The sequence below is a fragment of the Scomber japonicus genome, chromosome 15 (assembly GCF_027409825.1).
Source record: "Scomber japonicus isolate fScoJap1 chromosome 15, fScoJap1.pri, whole genome shotgun sequence".
NCBI lineage: Eukaryota > Metazoa > Chordata > Actinopteri > Scombriformes > Scombridae > Scomber > Scomber japonicus.
Genome location: NC_070592.1, coordinates 23,676,405 through 23,694,434, shown reverse-complemented (window position 1 = coordinate 23,694,434; position 18,030 = coordinate 23,676,405). Strand labels below are relative to the sequence as shown.

The 18,030-nt window shown below is 40.8% G+C and overlaps 3 protein-coding genes across 3 annotated transcripts; 1 reads left to right on the top strand and 2 right to left on the bottom strand.

Annotated features, from left to right (window-relative positions):
• The first annotated feature begins 671 nt into the window (after nucleotides 1-671).
• Nucleotides 672-4,462, top strand: eif3i (eukaryotic translation initiation factor 3, subunit I). Its single transcript, XM_053333752.1, has 11 exons — nucleotides 672-784; nucleotides 1,758-1,850; nucleotides 1,936-2,023; nucleotides 2,124-2,189; nucleotides 2,292-2,441; nucleotides 2,580-2,707; nucleotides 2,970-3,080; nucleotides 3,289-3,378; nucleotides 3,492-3,565; nucleotides 3,688-3,780; nucleotides 3,895-4,462. Exons 1-11 carry the CDS (start codon nucleotides 782-784, stop codon nucleotides 3,974-3,976), a joined length of 978 nt encoding a protein of 325 aa, XP_053189727.1. The 5' UTR covers nucleotides 672-781; the 3' UTR covers nucleotides 3,977-4,462.
• Nucleotides 4,463-5,340: 878 nt separating this feature from the next.
• hdac1 (histone deacetylase 1) lies at nucleotides 5,341-11,233 on the bottom strand. The gene is made up of 12 exons (XM_053333751.1): nucleotides 11,151-11,233; nucleotides 9,980-10,092; nucleotides 9,570-9,687; nucleotides 9,408-9,482; nucleotides 9,029-9,167; nucleotides 8,139-8,280; nucleotides 7,959-8,051; nucleotides 7,757-7,865; nucleotides 6,844-7,224; nucleotides 6,605-6,760; nucleotides 6,473-6,518; nucleotides 5,341-6,258 (listed from the first exon to the last, which is right to left on the bottom strand). Exons 1-12 carry the CDS (start codon nucleotides 11,197-11,199, stop codon nucleotides 6,231-6,233), a joined length of 1,449 nt encoding a protein of 482 aa, XP_053189726.1. The 5' UTR covers nucleotides 11,200-11,233; the 3' UTR covers nucleotides 5,341-6,230.
• A 3,462-nt stretch (nucleotides 11,234-14,695) lies between these two features.
• Nucleotides 14,696-17,401, bottom strand: marcksl1b (MARCKS-like 1b). Its single transcript, XM_053333753.1, has 2 exons — nucleotides 17,119-17,401; nucleotides 14,696-16,138 (listed from the first exon to the last, which is right to left on the bottom strand). The coding sequence occupies exons 1-2, from the start codon at nucleotides 17,203-17,205 to the stop codon at nucleotides 15,575-15,577; spliced, it is 651 nt and encodes a 216-aa protein (XP_053189728.1). The 5' UTR covers nucleotides 17,206-17,401; the 3' UTR covers nucleotides 14,696-15,574.
• Between the last annotated feature and the right edge of the window lie 629 nt (nucleotides 17,402-18,030).

The following is an 18,030-nucleotide window of genomic DNA, read 5'->3' as shown; positions in this document are numbered from 1 at the left end:
TATATAATGACATGGCTCAATTTCTTGCCTTTTAGAGGATCACAAATCCATGATTATATTTTATATTTATCTTTATTAATTAAATGTATGGTATATATTTTAACCCAATCACTTTATTGATAGAAAATGTCACGTTTGTTATAATACAATAACTGGAAACAATTATAATGAAATTAAAATATCATGTCATGACTTCCCTTTCAGTTTGTTGATAGTCAACATGGCAAGAGAGCCAAAGGGTCAAAGTAATAATAAATGAATAGAAAAATAAGGTAACAGAAAAAAAAAGCATACAAAGTGTACATGTACATTTGTCATTGTTTATAAGTTGTACAGACTCAAAATATTTTTGTGGGTTTGTGAATTTGGAATATTCCCAGTAAAATTAATTATAAATTGACAATCTGCTGAATTTTCTGTTTTTTGTTTTCATAATATAGTATTACATCTTTAGCTTCCGGTTTAATTGGATGATTAATTTACGTGTTAAAGTATTCCTCCATTATTTCCAACAGTCACATGTGTTATCGATTGTGTGCTGCGCTTCTCTCAGTGTGTTGGGATAATAACGATAATGTAAATGGGAAGCCGGTATGACTGCAGTACGTCAGAAGCGACGTTAGAGGGCGCGCTCCCGTTATCTTGCTATGACACAGTAACTACGTCACCTTCCTCTTCCGCCGCGGCTCCGGCGTCCTGAAGCACGAGTGTGCATCTATTCTCTCCGTAAAGAGACTTTAGTTGATATACCGGACCGACTGGCAACACCTCGCTCACAAAAATGGTTCGTATATTCTTCTTTAACAGTTCGCTTCGAGTTATATCTTCTCCACAATAGCGCGCTTTCTCTCTAGTGGCCGTTAGCGCGGGTTTAGCTAACGTTAGCTTAGCTTTTCGGCGAGTCAGGGCTAACACTACTGTTAGCTACATGATGGAGGTGATGCAAGATGATTCACCTCCTTTACAGCTGCCACAGCTGCACAGGTGTACTCTTTGTAAGATAAAATATACATAACATTATTCGCTCGTTTGTATTCACAGAGACATGACAGTGCTCTGATATTACAGCTGTAGACACAAGTTAAAGCTAGCGTTATAGCTACATGACAGATGTTATAAAAGCCTTTTATTATCAGTTAAAGGACCAATCTTTCCATGCTGTTTTCAAGCAACTGTCAGGTGCCCAAATTTACAGTGAAAGAGGTTTTTCGTTGTAATCATTCCTGCTGTTCATAAACACAGTTAAACAAGACCCTTGTAATGTGCTATCAATGGAGGTGATGGGGGCCAAATCCACCCAGTCAGTGTGTGCATAAATGCATTTAGAGGCTTCAGCAGTCTGAGTTCATCATATCAAGTGGATATCTGACACATGTACAGTCTTTTTAGCATCAGATTCCTCCTTTGTGTGTCCCTGTTGAGCAGTGGTGGAAGTAAAATAACACAAAGAAGGACTTTGCCACTAAAAAGAATAACATTGAAATATATCTACTTTTTTGAGTAATTTGAATGATTTAAGCTTGATATTAGCTTCAAATACACTTTTGGCACAGAAAGAGGACTGTGCATTTTGGCCTCTATTACTTGTACTGAAAGTATATTACAAAGGATTTTTATAAGTGTGAATAGCTGGAAAGATTACAGCAAGAAAAACTATTTGGACAAATGACAAAATGTTGTTTTAAGACACACTTAATAGATTATAAACTTGTCCTTTAACACTATCCAGATGCTGATTTGTGCTCTTTTCCCCACAGAAACCCATCCTGCTCCAGGGCCATGAGAGGTCCATCACTCAAATTAAGTACAACAGAGAAGGAGACCTGCTCTTCTCTGTAGCTAAAGACACGGTGAGTTCATAGTAAATCAGTTATGTGTTAATGTTAGCAGCAGTAATCTGTGTTAACGTGTTTTATGTTTCATCTCCTGCTGTAGGTCGCCAACGTGTGGTACTCAGTCAATGGCGAGAGGCTTGGCACCTACAACGGACACACAGGAGCTGTGTGGTGTGTCGACTGTGACTGTATCCTTTTTCAAATAAAGTGATTTAACTCACAGTATTTTGAAATAATGAAATGCAAGCTGCAGTTTTACATTGTGTTCCTTAACTCGTCCTGCCTCAGGGGACACTAAAAATGTCCTGACAGGATCAGCAGACAACAGCTGTCGACTATGGGACTGCGAGACAGGTACATAAAAGCGTTGTTGTTGTGTTTGTGTTAGATTGATGCACAGATTGTCAGTGCAATACATCTAAACCCCCCCCCCCCCCCCTTGTCTCCACCCCTCAGGTAAACAGCTGGCCCTGCTCAACACCAACTCTGCCGTCAGGACGTGCGGCTTCGACTTCAGCGGCAACATCATCATGTTCTCCACAGACAAGCAGATGGGTTACCAGTGCTTCCTCAACTACTTTGACCTGAGGGACCCACAGCAAATCGGTACATAGCACATACTACTACAAGTTAAATAAAAAGGGATGCTGTAGCTCTGTAGCAGTGTTTAACATACACAGACTACACAGTATAAAGTCTTGTCTTGTTGCTGTAATGAGCATTTCTCTCCATCGGTCTCTGTAGAAGACAACCAGCCCTACCTGTCCATACCCTGCAGCGAGCACAAGATCACCAGTGCTGTGTGGGGACCTCTGGGAGAGTTTGTCATCGCCGGCCACGAGAACGGAGAGATCAACCAGTTCAACGCCAAGGTGGGTCACACTGGAGCCAACTGTGTTCATGTAGCTTTATGTTAAGTAAACAAGTCTCATACTGATTTATCAAGACTGAAATAATAATGAACTAGAATAGGAAATATCTGCTTAGTTTTCAAGTAAATTTGTACAATAATAATAACATATTTCAGTGATGTAGGTTGGGAAGTATATTAATGTAAGATTTCAAGCAGGAATTGAAGAGAGCTGTGTGTGTCTTGAATTAAAATGAATGTTGTTACTGTGTATTTGTGGACAGACTGGAGAGGTCCAGAAGAAGATAAAGGAGCACAGCAGGCAGATCAATGACATCCAGTCATCAGTGGATCTCACCATGGTGATCACCGCCTCAAAGGACAACACTGCCAAGGTAAGACTCATCTGTATGTCTGCTTTCACACAGCCAGAAACATACAAGCTGTGGATGTTTAGTTAGTTTTGTTTTGTAGTGATTGTTGCCTTATACAATATGAGTAAACATTTGATATTTAATGTTTGTCATCATTTTTTTGCTAAATCCACTGTCCTGTATACTACTGTGTTTCTGAGTGTTGAGTGTGTTGTGTGTTTCCTCTCAGCTGTTCGACTCTACTTCTCTGGATCACATCAAGACCTTCAAGACAGAGAGACCCGTCAACTCTGCTGCCATCTCCCCCATCATGGATCATGTAAGACAACACTCACAGCACTAAGACATACTCCTCTGTTGTTGTTTTTTTTTCCCACAATAAACATTGTCTCATCACTGACTCATGTATGATTTTGTATGTGTGTGATTCAGGTGGTGATGGGAGGTGGACAGGAAGCCATGGAGGTCACAACAACCTCCACAAGGATCGGCAAGTTTGAGGCCAGGTGAGGAAACTAAGGCTGTAGTTGATAACACAGACAGGAGTGATAAAAGATGTTGAAGCTAATTGGTTTGCTTGCCAAATTCTGTGATCACATAGTAACCTGCTTTTCTCCACTGCTCTCAGGTTCTTCCACGCTGCCTATGAAGAGGAGTTTGGCAGGGTCAAAGGTCATTTCGGTCCCATCAATTGCGTGGCATTCCACCCCGATGGAAAGAGGTATGAGACCAACTTTTATGGAAAAACACATCCCTAAAAATGTGAAATAGTCTGATCAGAAGTGCTTTGTGTGTTGCCACGGTGCTAACAGTGCTCTTGTTCTCTGGTCTACAGTTACAGCAGTGGAGGAGAGGACGGATACACGAGGATTCACTACTTTGATCCACAGTACTTTGACTTTGAGCTGGAGGCGTAAACAGACCCCACAGCTCCAGCTTCAACATCAGACTCAGTCCAGTCAGGAAGGATTAACGGACTGGTGTGAGTTTACAGCTGACCGACCACCTCGCCTCTTCTCCCTTCATCTGAACTGATCTGGAGTCAGGGTACAAGTCAGTGATTCAGGTCGGCTTTGTGTACATGTCACAGATCAGTTCAAATAAAGTTAAAGAGGTCAGAAGACCACTGACTGCATCTCAATGACAAGAGGGGTTTGTGGTGTTTTTTTTTTTAAAAGGAATATTTTCTAACATCACTTGGAAACTTTCTTGGTGGGATCGGGAGCATCTAGAGTTGAATCTTTTTGTACGGTGGTTCTTCAAAAGCTGTCACGACTGGACTTAATTCCACACTCCCTGATTCCCAGATCTATTTAATCTGATTCTACAAAGGATTTGAACTCATAATGCATTTTCTGCTGTGTAACCATTCCACTAAAGTCATCATAAAGTTACTTATTCAAGTCCTGTTTGTGTGATTTATGCCACTCTTATAATCATTCAATGAGTAATATATATGCTGCAGTCCAAAACAACAGCTTACAATAAATCCTTCCCTTCTGATGAAAAGATTTGTTCAGTTCTGAGGTCTGAGTTTATGATTGAAGGTGTTGATGCCATGATTATCATAGATACAAACATCACAGTCAACAGTATAATGTAATCAGTTTCCTGAAATCCTTCTATTGGTGCTACAATATAGTTAGGTGACTTCCCAACATCATCACCACAGGTTTTATTCACTGAACAGAGGTCTGTATATTGCAGCTTAGTCTGTACTCTGAATAAGAAATAGTTCAGGATCAAATGGAAATCACTTTAAATGCAGCTTAGTGTCCTTTAGATTCTACACACGTTCATCTACTTATTTGTAAAGTGCAAGAACTCTCTGTAGGAAGGCTTGTGGTATTATCTGCTGGCTGTAAACAGATGAATACGTGTTTTACAAGGTATTTACAGGTCAGTAGAGCTCACTGTCCCTAAACACAGCTTCTTTATGTCACTGCTTAGAAACATTAGCACAACAGATGCTGACTAAAAAAAGGAACACTGCTCTATGTTCTCAGAAATAGTTAGCAGTATTAATACCATCAATGTTTCACCACAGTGTAAAGTAAAAATGGTATACTAGCACACCTCTAATGGTGACAATACATTGCAGATAGTCTATCCCCTCCTATTAATGTATAATTGCATACAAATATTTAACCCCCTATAAGAGGTATAACACTTAAAATTACTAAGCCACCTCAGACAAACCCTGAACTACACTAAACCTTTGAAAACACTATTTCACAAGGTGTGCTGATACATTTGAAAAATAGTACAAATAAAATGTAGATCAGTTTTCTTTATTTTTTATAACAAAGTTATGATAATGCACATTTCACAAGGATAGAACTCCAAACAACCAAATGTAGAGAGCCATTCATCGGTCGCTCCAGTTTCATGTAGAATGGTACAAAATATCTAAAACAAAGTCACTCACTTCCCAACATCACCCTCTGAAGGGGTTCACAGCCATTCACACTTCACATACAAACACCGCATGAAGGAAAAAAAAACATCGAGCAGATATTTATAGGAAGACGGGCTAAAAGGGATCGACTGTATTCATGATTTAAAATAACTTACTGAGCAGAGACAGAAATGGTGACTGCCTGGACAGAGAGGGACAGTATTATTATGTACATGCTGAAGGCGAGCTCATTCTAAACATGCATTTAATAAGAAATTAACACAGCTGTTTGCCAGATGCTGGTTATCTTAACAGTATCATAAATAGATGTTTAAAAACTCAACAGGAAGGACTTTAGAAGTTACCTGCATCTCTGCGGGTGTTTTACTGTGAAAACACCGTGATAGGAAACAGTAATGCTCTGGCTGTTCTTCATGTTTAGGCACACCTGGTTCACATGGAGGAGCTGAGGAGGATTTATGGCATTAGTTTTATACTACGGGGAGCTCCAGGTGGGTGGGGTTTACACTCAGTGCGAGCAAATTCATGCTGAATTGACGATGCTGTGTGAACTGTGTACTGAGCCCACCGCCTGGTTGTCCACAGTGCTTAGGAAACAAATGCTGATAACCGAGTGTGAACCAGGTTTGCCCGTCAGAACGTTAATAAAATAGGAATACAAAAAAAAGGTCCTATCAATGCAGGAGGAGGAGAGAGGAATCAGTGGAGCTTCAAGGACAACAGTACAACCGTCAGTTTCTTCACTTCAGACTTCAAGTTGTCTTCACTTCTTCTTTTGGTCTGAAACACAAAGTTAAAGAGGTTTAAACAACAAGGTAACTTCTCTTCATGTTTTTCTACAACACAGCTTTTGACAATGAATGTTTCACAGCAACCAAAATAACATTATGACGTGTGTGGAAGTGTTTTAGATCCATTCCATACTGTGATTCCAGGTGTTAAATGCTCCTTTATACTACTACTTCATCAAAATGTAAATGTACAATCTTCTTACCCTGTTGTATCCATCTTCTCTTCCTCCTTCTCTTCTTCTTTCACTTCTAGGATGCAAAGAGACATGTGATTAATAAAGTGTTTCTTCATCTACAGCACTATACATTATTAATGTATCAATGAAGGGGCTCACCTTTCTTCTCCTCTCCTTCCTTCTCTTCCTCCTTCTTCACTCGTTTGGCCTTCTTGTGGTTGGCTGCGTTCCTGCGGCCCCCTCCCTGTCCCTCTGCCTCGTCCTCCGAGTCAGAAAACTCTTCCTCGCAGGCTATCCTTTTGTCGTGAGCCCGGACTGAAAACAAAAAAAGAAAACACCATCTCATTGGCTGTTTTTAAATGAGTGTGACGTACAAGACAAGCATTTGCGTCTCTTACTGGAAACGCGTTTGTCGGGGTCCTCCTCGTCCTCGTCCCCGCTGTCCGGGTGGGGGGCGTCCTCGGGGATGGCCTGCATCTGGACTCCGGGGGCGTGCGGCAGCATGCGCAGGTTCTCAAACAGGCGCTGCTTGATCTTCTCCAGGTACTCGTTGGTGTTCTGGTTGGTCATGTTGGACGGGCTGATGTGCAGCTTGAAGTCGGGCCCGAAGTACTCAAAGTAGTCGTTGTAGGGCAGCTCGTTGGGGATGGAGGAGTCCAGGGCCACGGCCGTTTCGTAGGTCCAGCAGCGCGCCACGTTGCGGATGGTGTAGCCGCCGCCGCCCAGCATCAGCAGGGGGAGGTTGAAGCTTTTGATGTACTCCACACACTTGGCGTGGCCTAGAAGAGACAACACACACACACACACACACACACACACACACATTAGGAGACTCAAAACTGACCTTTTTAATTGAATTTTATTTATTTCTCTTTCTTTTACTACTTGGTCTATTCTTTTTTATTCTACTCTTATTTTCTTAACTGTTTTCCTCTTCATAACCTACTTATGTCTGCTTTTATTATTTTATTCTCTTATTATATTTATCTTCATTTTCCTTTTAATACTCCACCTTACTGGTTTTACACACTTTATTTGATTATCCATCTATTACACTTTATGAATCTCTTATCATGTTTTACTTTATTTGTCTATTCTCAATTTTTCACATTTGTATCCTCCCTCTGGTGTTTCCTCATTGCAGATTCATGAGAGCATTATAGATCATTTGTGCATGGAGTGTGTAAAGCACTTTATGATATATTGCTATGTATGAAAAGTGCTATACCAATAAAGTCTGATTCATTGATGGATTAAATTCCTCAAAGCACTTTTTAAACACAGTATCAGGAGTGTAAGGTGTGTTTATACCTTTGATGGTGAGGTTGAAGCAGCCCAGTCTGTCTCCTGAGAGGGAATCAGCTCCACACTGCAGCACCACAGCACTGGGCTGGTACATCTCCATGACTTTAGCCATGATCTAACACACACACATAGACACACATATATTAACAGTGTATTTCAGGGAGAGAATCTGATTATGGTGATTACTTTACACTCAGTGGGAACTTACAGGTTTGAAGATGGCTTCGTACGACTCATCATCGATGCCGTCTCTCAGCGGATAGTTCACAGCGTAGTATTTGCCCTTTCCAGCTCCGATGTCCTGAACACATTACACACATCATGAACATCACGCTCGCATGTGCACGAGACACACGGATGATTTTCACGAGACGAACACACAACTTACCCTCAGGTCTCCGGTGCCGGGGAAGTATTCCCCGTACTTGTGGAAGGAGACGGTCATGACCCTGTCTGTGGTGTAGAAGGCTTCCTCCACTCCGTCACCGTGGTGGATGTCGATGTCAATGTACAGCACTCGCTGGTGGTACCTGGACAGGACACACACTTCAGTTAATGACGTCTGAAGATGAACGCATGTACAAATAAAATGTGCACAAAGTAATTAGCAGATAGAACAGACAGCAGCCTCAATATGATGCTTTGTCACAACTACATTAATATGCTTTTTTTTTTTTTTAAATCTAATCTAACTAAAAAAGCGTGTCCCTCTGAAATAAAATTAATGTCCATGTGAATCAGACAAAGGTCACAACTAACAATCATTTCATCATGTTAATTATTTTCTCAATTAATCCATTATGTCCATAAAATATCAGAAATGGTGAAAAATGCATAATTTTCCAGAATCAGAGATGAGGTCTTTATCTTTTTTACCCTAAACACAAAGACTGTGTTAAAGAGGAGCGTTAAATCATCATATTTAAGAAGATGAAACTAATATTTGTGATTAAAATACAACTAAAATAATCATTTTATGATCACAATAGTTGCAGATTAAGTTGTCAACTGATTAATCAACTAACCAATCAACTAACCATTGCAGCTCTAACACAAAAATGTATATGTGTATTATTAACTGGGGGATGAGATGCAGTTACTGTCATCTTTAAAAAGGCTTAAATGCTGCAGGAGGCATGGAGATAGGAACTCAGACTTTTTATTTGTCTGTCAGAAAGCTCTGCCAACGCCAAATTCCTTTTGGGGTCCAAAAGAACTAAAACCCTGACAGACAGGTGGTTAACTACAGAGAGAAGGCAGCAGTGATGCTCGGCTTACTTGAGCAGCTCGAGGATGGCGAGGACGATGTCATTGACGTAGCAGAAACCAGAGGCCTCGGACTTCTTGGCGTGGTGGAGTCCGCCGGCCCAGTTGATGGCGATGTCTGTCTGCTGCTTGTTCAGCTTCACAGCCCCGGCTAGAGAGGACAGAGGAAAGAGTCAGTTTGATGGACTTTAGTGTGTTTACTGTTTTTTAATAACATTTATGAAGAAAATGAAGTGAAGATCCGCTTTTAACCAAACCTACACCTGCATTGTCACAAAAGGAGGAGTAGTAGTTTACCAGATTGAGGCCTGTACTCTATTTAGCAAACTGGCTGTGTACATAGAGTTGTGTATATCACTCTGTATGATGAAGTGTGGTTGATGAAACGTACCTACAGATCCACCCGTAGAGAGCTGACAAAACTCAAACAGACCATCAAACACAGGACAGTCCTCTCCCACGTTGACTGTGAGAAAAAGAAGATGACAGAAAGTTTTAATATAACTTTGTGATGAGAAGATTACTGTATACTGGAAGAAAACCTAACACTCACATCTCTGCATCTGTTTGCTGTACTCTGACATGTTGTCCGGTCGGATGGACCTCAGGAACTTGATGTAGTCGTCACTGTGGTATTTGGTCATCTCTTCACCGCTGGCTTTGTGTGGTCTCTGGAAACACACAGTAAGGTCATGAGGAAGAGGGTCAGGGCACTTCTCCATTTGTCAATCTTTGGATTTATATCCCACACATGCAAACATGTAGCCTGTATTTACACTATGTTAGATTAATATGGGTGCACAATAATAAAGTGGCTATTGTAGCAGTTGCTGAGCACACTAATTATGTTCCAGCAGATTCACTCAGAACATTTCTCGCTTTACACTTTTCTCAACTGATCTTATCGTGAGGGAGCGTAGTGACACAGTGTGTAGGAGTTGAGTGTTGAATGATATGACTCACATATATCTCCATCTTCCTGTACAGTCCATAGTTGAGGAGGAGGTTGTGTGTCATGCGGATCCTGTGAGGTTTCATAGGGTGGCCCTGGCCATAATAGTAGTTTCCCACATCACCTACAATCAAAGATCAAATAAAAAAGATTACGCACATCACAAAATATGAATGAAAACAAGTCAGCCCAGATTAGTTTGGCTCTGCTTTGAGATCAGAACTTTATGCCAAACTCCATTCAGAAATGTATCATTTTAATCAACAACTGCTCAATTGCTATTAAGTGCATGAAATGCGGCATGCTTATTAATTACTTGTGACAAGTCTTGAATTGGTCTAATTCGGCAGCTGTTATGACAGATTTGCCTTCAAGTCAAATAATCATCTACAGTAAAATACACTGCTGATGCCGATATGACCTGATACTACAACGGAGTTAAATGCTGGTGACAGTTTGACTGGACATTGGTGTTGAATGATAGCTGATAAAAATCCATGCGTTTCATTGTCTAAAATCGTTGCAAACATACAAGGCAGGAGTGAGGGGAGAGATTTATTTCATAATGTGGCTTCAGGTTGTTTGAATTGGATAACAGAAATGTAAAACTTGCATAAAGAAAGTGAAGCAAAATTTTCCGACTAGATACTGCAGTTATTTCTACACAGAGTTATAGTTTTAGACATTGTATGAAATGAACTCATGTATCACAGAAGAAAAAGTAGACATATAACATTTATACACCTGTGTCCACGCAGTTTTTGCTAAACGATCAAACCGGCAGCCGGTGCATCAGTGCCGACTTCTCGGAAGTTGTTAGCGAGTTAATGGGAACACTGATGTGATTAGCGCCGGCTCGCTTGCAGGCTGCCTAATACTCCCACAATGAACAAATGATCTTACAGGCACAATACACAGCTTAATAAAGTGTGATAATAAACTGAGGGAAATGGTGTGCTCATTTGATAACTTGCAACAGCGACGAATATACCGCTTGCTGCTACCGCTACAAGCTAACGGCTAGCTGAGCAGACCAATAGTGGATGCTAACGTTAGCCTGGCTAGCTCGCTCGTTCAGCGCACATTTTAGAGGATGAACCTGCCGAATTTCACATGTATCAACGCGCTTCCGAGGCCTCTTCAACCGCCGGAGAGACTAGTGTGCAGTAGAGGAATACTTACCGTCATAGTAATAGCAAACTTTTTTCTTTGTTCCATGAGACAGCGCCATTTTACACCAATTACTCCTCAGCCCACCGGTTCTGCTCTTGCACTAAACTCGCACCGAGCTCTGGTCGACCAATCACAGAGGCACACCCGCCCGCCTGGGAGGTGCCCAGATTACAAACCGAACACCGCCGCGGTTGAAGCCACTGATACTGTATACAGTGGTTACCAGAGTTTTTGATCTATGACACCTTATCACAAAACAAAGTCTACCTGGAACCCCTCACATGTTACATTGTCCAGCAGTTAAATTACAAGTTATTGTTTTAATATATGGCCAAACCGTTTTTTGTTCATAAAATAGTGGAAAATGTCAATGAAAGTTCTCTACAGTCCAGGATTGCGTCCAAATGTCTGCTTTTGTCTGACAAACAACCCAAAAACCAAAGATATTTAGTTTATTATGTTCCACAAAAGAAGAGAGATCAATCATCATGTTTGAGAGGCTGAAACCAGCTTATTTGCTTCCATTTTTACTTTAAAAAAACTATTTAATTATCAAAATAGCCTAGTTGCTGATTAATAATCTGTAAATTGACCAATCGATGAATCAATTAAGCCTCCAAGAAAAGGACTTATTTTGTTTTATGTACTTTTAAAGACTTGAGAATAATCCACAATAATCCACAAGAAAAGTAGCCAAAAACAGATAAAAACTTAAAAAGTACACACAGAAAAATGTTTTTTTTTCTGTACCTATCCTCTCCTATCATCTCATGACCACTTTGACTTGAAAGGTTGGGAACCAGTGGTCTAGACTGATACAGATCAATCGGCACAGAAAGTGTTATTATTATGTTCAGTGATGCAGAGGTGATTAAAATAGCTTTGGGTAATTTATCATCTCCAGCTGCTGATGCTTGGGTATTCACACCTGAGCAACCTTTGTCTTGCTGACATGGCTTTAAAACAAACATCCCCTGTAACACCATTATTATTTTATTTATTTAACATTTACAATTTCTATTTCAAAATGATTATTTAATATAACATTTTATAGAGTATGTGCAGTCAGTATTTTACCTCAGTTCAATATTGTTTGCATGCCTTAAATAAAGACACCATTATCCAGCTTCAAAAGGTTGATACATTGGGTTCAGACACATTTTTCTCCATGTAATTATGGTTTAGTGATCTAATTGAATTCTAGTTTATCTCAATCTAGTCTGATCTCTCTGAAACGTGCATCTAAACGTACATTAAGAAATCAAAAGGAACACAATATACACACAGCAATGCATTGACATTTAACTTGAACAGTTAAATGCAATATATTTGTATATATTTACAATACAATGTGTTTTCCAATCTCACTGCCTTGTTTTATACGGTAGTGTACAATGAGGCTGATTGTGTATATTAATTCCATCCTAAGAATCCTTCCCGCATCTTAAAAAACACTGGAGCCAATCAGGATCAGTTTTGTGGCTCTCCACCAGGTGGCGATCTCAGCTCACAACTACCATGTACAAACCTATGTGGACTCTAATTGAACAAGAAATGCAGCACCTGAGCTGATTGGTGACAGAATCTTGAACATAGTTTACCATGAGGATAAAATAATAATATATATAATTCAGAATCTATTTTCATATGGTTACATGGTCTTTTCTAGAGCATCCATTGATCATTCACATAATAACTGCCAGTATATAGTGGAAGAAGAGAGATTTTCACAGTTTAGGGTCTGACTTGAGATGATGCTGCTTACAATTTCAAGTCAGTTGTTAAATGTGGAATATCTATCATCTAAGGTTTACACATGTATCTGCTTCAGTGGGCAAAGAGTTGTATCAATCTGAAGCTGCAGCTTTGTTTAAATAATTCATTAATTGTTTGAAGGCTGGCTCCAAATTTAGCTCAGATCTCAACTCATCATATCACCATGTGAACTAGGTCAGCTCACCCAGAGCAGAACTGCCGCTGCGTTTAGTTAGCCGAGATGCTCAGGAGGCCTTCAGATGGAGGGAAGACTGGAGATGCGAAGAAGGGGGGGAGGAGTAATAGTGCTGATCTCAGGGCCAGCATACTAATAAAGGGGCATAGGGGTCATCGGGGGCTAACACTGTAGCGCCAGTGTGTTCAATTACCTCCAAACCGATCTGTTAAAAAGTTGTGGGTGCTTCTTGTTGCTAAGAAAATCACAGACTAAGCCGTGTGGGGAATGTAACAACCTGACATCTTAATCTATCAATCATCAATCAGACGTGTTGACTCTGCATTAATGACAAAGTGTGTGTGATGGTGGAATTTTGCCTCTTCGACACATGGATCGATCATGTTTGTTCTTCATTTCAAGGTTGATCTGATACTCCAGCGTTGGCTAAGAATCACCTGAATGAATGGAACAAGGCTTTTATTGATCTAAGTTTGCTCTATGGGTGCAGCTGATCAGATATTACACTGTGAATCCTTATAAATCCCTTTGTAGTGTTCAGGTGATGTGGTCATGTTTAGCTGAAGTGGGTTTTGAGGTAAAAATTGGACAGAAATGAGACAGGTGTCCCCAACAGGCCTTTTGCGATAACTACGTTTGTCGGATGGTATATTGTCTCAGAAATAATCGCGATACATGATATTATTGTCATTTGAAGATCATTTTATACCACTGATATATTTATAATATAATAGCGTAATAATGCAAGGGGAGTGGGATTGGAGAGTGGGCGCTATGCATCTGTAAGAACAGGCTGCCATTATGGGTTGGGACTAGGCCTGTCACGATAGCTACTTTTATGGAACGATATATTGTCTCAGAAATAATCGCGATAAACGATATTGTTGTCATTTGGTGATCATTTTATACCACTGATATAATGATAATATAATAGAACAATTATGTCATAAAAACACAGACTGTCATTATGGGTCAGGACAGTTATTTACCTTTAATTCCATATGAGCGGTGCTGCTTGCTTCTACAGTCCACTCAGGACATACACAGTGAGGAATGGAGGTAACTACTTGCTTAGTCAATGTGACATGAATAGCCTCTTATCTGCTAATGTGAAGTGTGGCATTATTGAGGTTAAAAAATGATCAAGGTCATGTCCATGTATCATACAAGTCAATATGTAGACATCATCATATTGATAATTACGTTATTGTGCGATAAGTCGATATATAGACATGATGATGCTGATAAATACAGTACTGTATGTTGTTAATGTAATTATTGTGACAGGCCGAGGTCCTCCCAACTAAAAATAGTTTATCGTGTCACTTTAATCTTTCTAATATGCAGACACCAAAACACAGTGTAAAATGGTCATGGATTTATTGTCAAATCAGCCTATAAACATGATCTTTTCAGTAATTGGATGAAAATGATGTATCCCGAGTGCTTGCTTCAGCGGCTGCCAGATGAATGCCTGTGGGTGTGATTTGGCGCCGAGACTCGATAAAAACTTCCCATATGACGAATAGGCTCAATAAACTACACAGCCTTGTAATAACACAATGTAATGTACAGTGTAAATAAGTGTAAAGACACGTCAATGGGCAGGTAACCAACATTTATTTACCATTATCAACTTTACAATAAAACCAGTTAACATCTGTCAACATTAGCAAAATAAAGAACAGAAATCAATCCAATGTATTTACAGAGACAAAGCAGATTCAGGCTCACACACGACAGATAAACAACTCTGCTTCATATCAAACCGCAACAGTGAACATAGCAAGCTTAAGTGTTCTTTTTTTTTCTCATAGTAAGGTAAAAATCAACATTGTCTATTTTTTTTAACAAACAAGACATAGCTTCTCTGAATCTTTAAGATGGTTCTCTATAATACACCACAAAATACTTCAAATTTGGGTTAAAATATAGGAATGTAAAAAGTTGGCGAGTCTCTTTAATTGTCTGATTTCATTTTTTTTGTTTTTTTTTTCTATTTAACAGTCATTTCAAGTGGTGGTGGTGTCCTAGTATCTTATCTAGCTTCATTTTCCTTCAGAAAAGAGGCATCTTGATCTGTAGATTTTTAGGGAAAAAGATGCTCTGACTCCATCCTTCTTCATCCATCCTTCATCTATACTTCGCGGTGTCATTAGCTCGCGCTCTAGCCGTTAAAATCCACATTTTCCACACACACAGCGACCAACCCACAGCCTAAAACTCAGTCCAGGTCCAGATGTCGAGCAGTAACCAGGGAAGTGATCTAGTGAATCTAGTCTGTCGTCTTGTTATCATGACGAAAAGTGGCACGTCGAAGGAGTCTCTCACATACATGTGTATATATTTACATATACATATATCCATATACATATGTATACATATACACATATATATATAAATATATATATATACTCTTAAATTTTCTCTCTCTCTCTCTTGAAAAACAGTTCACCCAGTTCATTGTGAGTTAAAGGTACAATCACTCTTTCTTTTCAGAGGGAGCAGGGGTCGAGCTGCTCTCCTCTGTTGGTTTTGTGGCCTCGGGGGCTGGAGCAGCTGCCTCCTTGGCCTCCTCCTTGGGGGCCTCCTCTTTAGCCGGCTCCTCTGCCTTTGGAGCCTCTGCCTCGGTTGCAGGAGCAGCAGCAGGAGCAGCAGCAGCCTCCTCCTTCACCTCCTCCTTCTTCTCCTCTGCAGGAGCAGCGGCTCCGTTCTCTGCAGGCTTCTCCTCAGTGGCAGCGGCGGCGGCGGCAGGGGCTGCTTCCTCTTTGACGGCCTCACTCTTCTTGCTCTTCTTCAGATTGAGCTTGAAGTTGAAGGACTTCTTCAGGGAGAACTTCTTCTTCTTCTTCTTGGGGGTCTCCTTAGCTGCGGCCTCGCCCTCAGGTTTGGCGGCCTCTCCGTCTGCAGCGGGCGCCGGCTCAATGGTGTCGCCTCCTGCGCTGGCTTCAGGCTCCTTGGCTGCCTCAGCAGAGCCGTTGGTAGCAGCAGCATCCCCATCAGGCTTTGTGGAGACGTCACCATTGGTCTTCACATGACCATTCTCCTGGAAAAAAACATATATGACAAAATCAATAATCTGCTTCTAAAGACAAACCATCTGACAAAGAAAAGCATGTCTATGTATATGAAAATATGTCTGCACATGAATAAAATACGAGCAGGGGCGATTTTAGACGCGTTTTCCTAATTTCTTCTCAGAGCATCGTCGTGCTCATCAATTAACCACCGTGTCGCTCGGCTCAGAGGCGACGCCTTGCAGTACCCTAATCAGACTATAGGCGGCGGTAGCGCCACGCAGACCGCTCAGAGTACCAGACAGACATCGGCTCAACAAAGACAAGACTGGAGCTCATCCATGAGAGCATGAAAACACATCAATTGACTTTTTTTTTAAAACCCAAACAGCAATAATTACATTTTAAACGCTCAATTGACAAAATTAACACACAAATTTCCTTGAATTTTTTTTTTCACTTGTGTTTGTGGAGATTACTTCAATTTTATGACTAAATGTGACTCATATTGCACATATTAAAATTGGGAAAGCCCCAGTTTGTAAAAAAGAAAAAGGAAAAAAAAGGTGCTCAGACACACACCAGCAGGCTTGTAGCTGTTTTATACAGGGGGGTGTAGACTGCCTACGTGCACTCTATCTGCCCCCCTCCCCCTTTAAGCCTGGCACTATCAACCACGCTGTGCGGATTTTTTGGGATAGACCCCCAGTCTGACAAATATTCTCACTTAAACTCAACTTGAATTCAACTCATGAACGGAGACAAACACAGACAAACATGGCAGGTGTGTTTTTATTGTTGTTTTTGAGGTGCTCCGTGCTCAGCCCATTAGCGGCGGGCAGGATGCTCAAAGCCCCACCTGACCTGCCCAAAACGTCCTCACATCCAAGTTTCATCAATTCAGCGTCGACTAAATTCGACTAACTAACGCTTTTATGTGGGAAAATAAACTTTTCTACGTTTCTCCACCTTTGAAAAAAAAAGAAGAGTAGCAGTGGTTTGTCATTACCTGTCCGTTGGTTTTGACAGCTGCAGCGTCGGCTGCGGCTGCGTTTGCCTCCGCGGCTACCTCTCCTTTGGATGACTGGGAACCCATTGTCTTCGGTGAGTTGGTTGGGGGGGTTCTTCTAAAGCAAATGAAAAAGAAAAACTAAAAAAGAGTGGGTTCAAGTTAATCCAACCCCAGGGTGAGTTATTATCCTGCGGTGAAGCGACGAAAAGTGTTTTTAATTTTCTTCAAATGGCAGCTAGTCCCCTTCGGTTGCTCCTCTTGTTGGACTTGTCACCCCGCTTGAGAGAGACCCTCTAAACTCATCACTGGTTGAACGCAACGCTTCAACATACAGCAGGTTCAAGGCACCGCCTTTGGGTGGGACCTGCTGAGCTTGTGACCAATCAACGTCCGAAGCAAGGGAATGTCTACCCGCCTCTGACCAATGACCGCACACACCGTGAAAGTCTCCCCGCCCCCGCCAGTAGACCCCCAGCAATGAATCCAATTCAATCCAGCTGAATTCAGTGTTTTACTTTCATGCTCTTAAAACATGGCAGTGAAATAAAAGATTCACTTCTACCCCATTGATTTTTTTTTCTATCTGTATGACTGTTTTATTTAACCTATAAATTCTCATGAGGTGTTTAAAGACAATCCATCCAACATCTTGCTGGAGTTAAGGCTAGAATGAGTGCCAGTTAATATGTAATTATTATAAGGGTGTAAAGTCCAATCAATTTTATAATCACAGCCCAAGACCATAAATTTGCCTCCAAGGGGCTATAAAGTCTGTAAAGCATGTATGTGTGTGTCATGTGAGTGTGTATGCAAGTGCTTGGACAACTGAAGGCCTGGGTCACATTGTGGTCAGCTCCTGCACTCCACTTCACTTTTAATATTAACACAGATAGTTGTATAGACATTTAT

Bases quoted from the DNA above. Each gene is read 5' to 3' on its own strand.
- eif3i (XM_053333752.1), top strand. The intron at 2,024-2,123 runs GTATCCTTTTTC...GTCCTGCCTCAG, and splicing joins GTGGTGTGTCGACTGTGACT to GGGACACTAAAAATGTCCTG. The intron at 3,781-3,894 runs GTATGAGACCAA...TCTGGTCTACAG, and splicing joins TTCCACCCCGATGGAAAGAG to TTACAGCAGTGGAGGAGAGG.
- hdac1 (XM_053333751.1), bottom strand. From the start codon at position 11,199: ATGGCGCTGTCTCATGGAACAAAGAAAAAAGTTTGCTATTACTATGAC. The intron at 10,093-11,150 runs GTAAGTATTCCT...CTTTGATTGTAG, and splicing joins AGTTTGCTATTACTATGACG to GTGATGTGGGAAACTACTAT. The intron at 6,519-6,604 runs GTGAGCCCCTTC...TTTGCATCCTAG, and splicing joins GGAAGGAGAGGAGAAGAAAG to AAGTGAAAGAAGAAGAGAAG.
- marcksl1b (XM_053333753.1), bottom strand. From the start codon at position 17,205: ATGGGTTCCCAGTCATCCAAAGGAGAGGTAGCCGCGGAGGCAAACGCA. The intron at 16,139-17,118 runs GTAATGACAAAC...GTTTTTTTCCAG, and splicing joins CTGTCAAAACCAACGGACAG to GAGAATGGTCATGTGAAGAC.